Source organism: Apium graveolens, chromosome 7 (genome assembly GCF_009905375.1).
Source record: "Apium graveolens cultivar Ventura chromosome 7, ASM990537v1, whole genome shotgun sequence".
Classification (NCBI taxonomy): Eukaryota; Viridiplantae; Streptophyta; class Magnoliopsida; order Apiales; family Apiaceae; genus Apium; species Apium graveolens.
The window spans coordinates 113,714,196-113,721,009 of NC_133653.1; the positions used below are offsets into that span (position 1 = coordinate 113,714,196).

The following is a 6,814-nucleotide window of genomic DNA, read 5'->3' on the forward strand; positions in this document are numbered from 1 at the left end:
TGAAAAGTAACAGTCTAGTAGAATAATTTAATATTAAAAAGTTTTCCTTTTTCCATTCTTCAAATACTAAATTTTTTATAACAATATACAACATATCATATCATAATGAAAGTAAAAAACATATACAAGTACTCGATCTATATATCAAAATTTAAACTCGTCCCATAAAAAGTTCAAAAATCTATATATCAAAATTTTAAATTGCCTAAACGGAAGTTCACAATCAATTTTAATCAACATTGGCTTTCTTCCTTTTTATACATTTTCTTGCATCATGAGTTGTTGCGCGATATAGTGCACACTTCCGACTTCTTTTCTTCGATTTGTTAATTTTTTTTTCCCTATCACTCATCAGCCTCTTAAAGTAGTTTTCTTTGTTCTTACAAACATTAGGTGGAAGAATGTTCACTTCTCCTTTAGGTTGCTGACCGACCATTGCAGCAATATGATCCTTTTTCGTAAAAATGACAATAGATCCATCATAAGCATCCAACTCTGTATTTAACTTCTTTATAGTGCTGTGTACATGCTCAAGTCTATCCATTTCTACCCTAGCCTTGTCAACTGCTTGGCGAAAATCAAACCAAATTGTGGTCAGTTTTAAAGATACTTGTTCCATCTTAAAATAATCACTGGTTACCACTTCTAAATTTGATGAAGTTCCACTATCAGCAGTTTGCATCCAACGATTAAGAACAAGGCTTCTTGGAAATTTGGTAACCCCGATTTGTTTCAAACCTCAAAATGCATTTCTACAAACTACAAACAATATCACACATCACAAATTTCTTGCAAGAACACACAACATGATTCATACTAACGGAAACCTGCATAAAATATACTGAACACATTATTATCACTATTTATACAACTAAAAATCACTAAAACAAACACATCCAATCACTAAAACATAAAAAAAAATCACTAATAAAAGATGAAAAGAAATAGAATAGTAAAAAAGATTAACCTTAAAGAGTTTGTCTTTTACCCTCACATCCCTGATTTCAAAATGAGTAACACCATCAACTTTTTCACTCATACGCTTAATTTGTATTTCCAATTAAGAAGCGAGGATTTCTTCCTGAATTTTCTAAAAAATAGTACGTGTATACAAAGTGGCTGCATCATCTTCAATAAACCACTTTGACAATGTCGTAGGAAGACTTAACTTTGACTCATGATTCAGTCTAACTGTCTCATTCCTTTGCTTGTCCATTGCACTCTCAAAACGCAACTAAAATTCACATAACGTATCTCCTTGTTTATGAAACTGCCCAAAAAATGATTTTTCACTCTCAGATCTTGAAGTAGTTCTTAACAACCCAAACATTGGCTCATTTCTACAAAATGCAGGAATCGATGAAGCCTTTAGAGCATACATATCTTGCAACCACTTATTATTTTATAAATTAAATTCCTTTATAACTCTCCCATCCGCTCTCAAAATCTTCAGTTTCAATAATAGATGACCAGATATAAGTTTTCATTTTCTCCATGAAGTCTGTCTCCTTGCATAATCGATTACCAAGCTATTTAAAAAAAAATAATAAAACACAATATAAAACACAATAAAAAACATAAGAAACCATTATTTTAATCATTAATAAATGTCACATTTATTAATAACAAGGAAGAACAACGATACATGGAAAAACACAAGAGAATATAAAAATTCACTAAAACATTAATTTTATTCAGTAATAAATATCAAATTAATAACTAAACATTATTTTCCTAATCACTTATAAATATCACTATAATACCTTAACTGGGAATTTCTCCATAATATGCCACATGCATAAACGATGCTTACTACGAACAAGACCATTAACATCAGAAAATATATCACGCACAGACACCTTCATAGCAGGACATTGATCAGTAATAATCAAAACATGATTTCTTCTCATTGCCTTTACAAGATGACCAAAAGCCCAACTGTAATCAGCAACACTCTCATGTGAAAGAAGACATGATGCAAAAGTTACACATCTGTCATGTTTGTCAACGCCAGTAAATGGTGCAAAAATCAAATTATACCTGTAAAAATAAATATTAAAAAACAGACTAAAGTTAAAAACTAAATAGAAAAAACAAAAAAAACTCAGTATACAATTAGAGTAAATAGATGTCGAGTACCTGCTTGTATCAAATGTTGCATCAAATGATATTGCATCACCATACAATTCAAAATTCCTACGACCAATAGAATCAACCCAAAATAACTTTGTGAGATGACAATCAGAATCAACATCATAAGCATAATAAGGATTTAGATTTATCCTAAATATATTTTAAATTGTCAATCATCATCTGCGCATCCTTATCACCAATAAAAAATTTCAAATCCCTATTGAAGTTCCGAAATTCTTGCAACGAAGCACCAACATTAGCATATCCACTATACATTTCCTTGGAAAAACTAAATGACTTACTAACACCAATATTCACTTTTGCACCATTATAACAGATATTCCTCAAAGTAGTAGTCATCTCCCGACTAGATCGCAAAAAATGACGACCTTTTTCATATGTCAAAGGATGATTGTGATACACAACAAAGCAGTACACAAAATATTTATTCGGAACCATATACTTCAAAACCATTTTTGCTTTACATCCACACCTACGAGTAAAAGAACGTCTATTCTTCAAAACTTTTAGATCATCCTTAGGATTATTGAACCCTTCACAACTACAGATAAAATATTTCAACAAAACAGTACCGACATCATCTAATTTTTCAGTTGTTTTGCGAAAGCTAAAACCACCTAAACGAGCATAAGTATTATAAAACTGATAACCTTGATCTACACTCTCAAAAACCTGATTAGTGTAAGGAACGCCATTATCAACAACACAACTAGATATATAATACCTATTACCACCAGGAGATATAGTATAATTTCTCGAACTACTTTCACTTTCTGTTGAAGAAACATCAGTAACAATACTAATACAAACATTACTGCCACTCCTAGAAGAATCTTCCCAAAACGAATCTAAAAAATATAAAACAAAAATTGAATACATATAACAAAAATAACTGACAAGTTGTATAATCAATGCAATTATTATAATGTAATAATAAAAAGTCAAAGATACATAATTATAATGAAATTTAATAATAAATAAAACATTACGAATACGATTACAACAAACTAACAAATTTATTTCTATCTCTAAAAATTCTGTTAATCTTTTTATCTCGCTAACCGATTATATCTATAGTTCTTTTCTCTATTCAAAAATTATATCAATCTCTACTTGTCTATTTCTCTGTATATTAGACACAAACAATCACTAATACATAATTAACTAATACTGAAATATGTAAAACGCAAACAATCACTAAGATATAACATATATAATCAATAATAGATGAGCATATAATCATATAAACAAATCACAACTAACATTAATCGCATATATAATTAAAAAATTAAGCTCAAACATTTGTTATACAACTTAAAATCACAAAAAAATACAGAAAAGCCTCAAAAAATCAAAAAACAAGATAATTTACCTTGATTAACTCTAATTTTATCCAAATCAGCTATAATCATTTTCAAACAACCAATTGACCGGCAGATGATCTCTTTACAAATCAACAATCACTAAATCTGTGTTTTCAACAAAGTTTTCGATGCTAATTATTTGCCGAAGCTAGATGAACAATGTTTAATGGATTAAAACTGGAGAGAGATGGAGAAAGAAACGAAAGAACAAGAGAGAGACGAAGACAGAGAAACTAAAAATCGGTTATGAAATTTAGTGAACAGAATCTCTATCTTTTATATTTTTTTATTAAAAATAAATGAGTGGCCCAGATTTGAAGTTAGAAGAATGAAATGAATGACTAGGATGAGTTTCTAGTTTTTATTTTAGGGCTGCTTTCTATTTGACCATTATCCTATATATATATATATAATAAATAATAAACAAAAATTTCAGTTATATTAGGTCAACTAAATCATGAAAAGTCCAATAAGATAGATAAGTGGAGCCCCTGACCAGTATACCAAAGATCATTAAATCTATTTGGAATAGGTTATTAGTAATGTGAACAGAAACAAAGTCAAATATTGTTTATAAATACTATTCCAATTACGAACGTGCAATTTGTGAAGCCTATATATATGGTTCGTGGTTGAAAATAACCCAAGTGCGGCTTCTTCCTTCTTATTGTTACATTCAAACCCTAATATTATTATTGTTAATAAATAAAAACACAAACATGGACGAAAGTATCGAATCTTCTCACGGATTTCGTTTCAACCCTTTTGAAGAAGAGCTCATAAATTTATACTTGAAGCCTAAAGTTTTGGGACAGAAGCTGCCATGCAATGTGGTGCAGGAGAGACAACTGTATGGTCCTAATACCAACCCATGGCAAGTTTTGGACCCCCAAAACCATGCATGGATCCTTTCAGAAGTCACTCCCGGCAAGTTTGAGAAAGTTACTTATGTCTTTGTCAACTTAACCAAGATGGCCGCTGTTGATAGAGAGAAGAAGTATGGAAGAGACAACTACATGAAAAGAGCTGGTTGTGGATCTTGGGGCGGCAAAACCAGTCGCACTCAGATTAAGGATCATCGTAATGGGGATGTTATTGGGGAGAAAAGATTGCTAGTTTTTGAAATCGATGAGCATTCTCATCTGGATTTGAGTAAGCTAGGTTATTGGAAGATGCATGAGTATCGGTTGCGCGGGGTTAACGACAACATTAGAAATCCCCATAATACTGTTCTTTGCAAGATAACCTTCGACTGTTCCAAGCAGCCTTACATTAAAGAGTCTCCTAAAATTAGTCATAGTCGTCCGGTAAAATCTAGTAATAGACCTCAGAAGAAGAATACTAATGTGGACAGCGTGAGTTCAATGTCAACAGTGAATACTACTAGTAGAGTCGAAGAGAATATACGGGTTAGGGAGAGTTCACCATCAGTACAACAAGATTATAAGGGTTACTCAAAGCCAGTATCCTCCGATTTTTGCTGGTCTGCTAAATATGGTAATGATTATAAAAAAATTATAAAGGAAGTGCAGCCAGTTGAAGACACTACTAGAAACCTGGGACAAGAGAAAGTTAAAGCTAAAACTTCATGCAAGCCCGTATCCTCTGATTTTCTTTCGCCTGCTAAACATGATAATGATCATCAAAAAATTTAAAAAGAAGCAGGTGGGGGAGGGGATTTGTATCCTGTCACAAATAAGGTCCAGTTTCCCAGCTATCTAAAGCCCAAAGAAGAGCAATCAGTCGAAGACACTGCTCCTAATTATAGCCTCGGAAAAAGGAAACTTCAAGTTGGAACTTCATGCTCGATAACTAAGAAGTTGTGTCCTTGACCGTCATTATACATTAACAGCACCTCACTGTGTTAAGTGTCAAGCATTAGAGTATTGACATGGAGGAACTGATCAGTAATTTAATTAATTTATTGTAATATTTTTAGATACAGATATGTAAATCAAAGTTCTGTTTGCCCTGTTTCTTACCATCTTTTCTGGTTCGTCTATTACCTGGTAACAGCACCTCTAGCAGAGCTGACAATTTCATACATTACACGATAACACGAGACGAAAATAACTGGTTTTAGTTGACAATTTTGATACAAGTACACGAAAATACACGAATACGAAAATACATGGATGAATTTAGTGTCGATTTTGAGTTTATTATTAGGTACACACACAAACCAAATAAAGTATACAAAATAAATAAATACATAAATATATTTATCATAATTATATGAATACATACATCTTACAATAATAATTTACATATAATTTTTACAAAAAATAAATATAAAATAGATTTAAATTTAAATTTTACAAGACTTGACTGAGTTTATACGACTTATTAACTTAAAACTCGACTAGTTAAAACAAAATATTTTAATATAAATTATCTTTATCTTTATTATTAATTTTAAATTACACTAAACACGACACACAACTTACACGAAATGAAGGTACACGAACAAGAAACGAAACAAATTCTTAACGGTTCGGGTTTGGATTAGCATTCATAACACGACACACGAAAGTACCTACACGACAAAATGAACAAATTGCCACCTCTAGGGTCAACTATTAGAATACATTATAATGCGAGCTGCTTCGTAGTTTATTAATTTTATTGTAAAATTTTAAGATATAGATGTTGACAATATATATAACATTATTATTATTATTATTAGAGAAAAAAGTTACTGAGATCTCAGGGAACTTTTCCTCCTATATGTATGTATATCAAATAAAAATATTATTCTTTCCATATTACATAATTTTTAGTTATTTTATTTTATTAGCACATATACATTTTACCAGCCATATGTCATCCTTATATTGAATTTTTTAATATAATTTCAGGAAAGTTTCCTGAGATAAACTCGATAACTTTATTATCTTATTATTATTATTATTATTATTATTATTATTATTATTATTATTATTATTATTATTATTATTATTATTATTGTTATTATTATCAGATAGTTCTATTATTAGAATAATTTTCTATATTTTTACTATCTTAAAACCTGTGTGATGCAATGTTTTCTAACTTTCACTTCATTTTATTTTTTAACATTTTTAAAATTTTATTTTTAAAGTTATTTAATGTACATATATATTGTTACTTCTAATTTCGTTGCCATATTGTTGTTATTTTTAATAATTTTTTGCAATATTGTTGCAACAAATTTTGCATATATCGAGAAATATATGCATGTTTAATTAAATTGTTTGACTATATATTCCAAAACTATATAAAATATGCATGTTTAATTTAATTACTTTTTTGACTCT

The 6,814-nt window shown here is 30.0% G+C and overlaps 2 protein-coding genes across 2 annotated transcripts; both read right to left on the reverse strand.

Moving 5' to 3' along the window:
- Positions 1 to 229: 229 nt before the first annotated feature.
- Positions 230 to 682, reverse strand: LOC141673973 (uncharacterized). Its single transcript, XM_074480699.1, has one exon. The coding sequence runs from the start codon at positions 680 to 682 to the stop codon at positions 230 to 232; it is 453 nt and encodes a 150-aa protein (XP_074336800.1).
- Positions 683 to 1,409: 727 nt separating this feature from the next.
- On the reverse strand, positions 1,410 to 3,566 carry LOC141673974 (protein FAR1-RELATED SEQUENCE 5-like). Its single transcript, XM_074480700.1, has 5 exons — positions 3,527 to 3,566; positions 2,378 to 3,002; positions 2,140 to 2,283; positions 1,764 to 2,040; positions 1,410 to 1,529 (listed from the first exon to the last, which is right to left on the reverse strand). The coding sequence occupies exons 1-5, from the start codon at positions 3,564 to 3,566 to the stop codon at positions 1,410 to 1,412; spliced, it is 1,206 nt and encodes a 401-aa protein (XP_074336801.1).
- Positions 3,567 to 6,814: the final 3,248 nt, after the last annotated feature.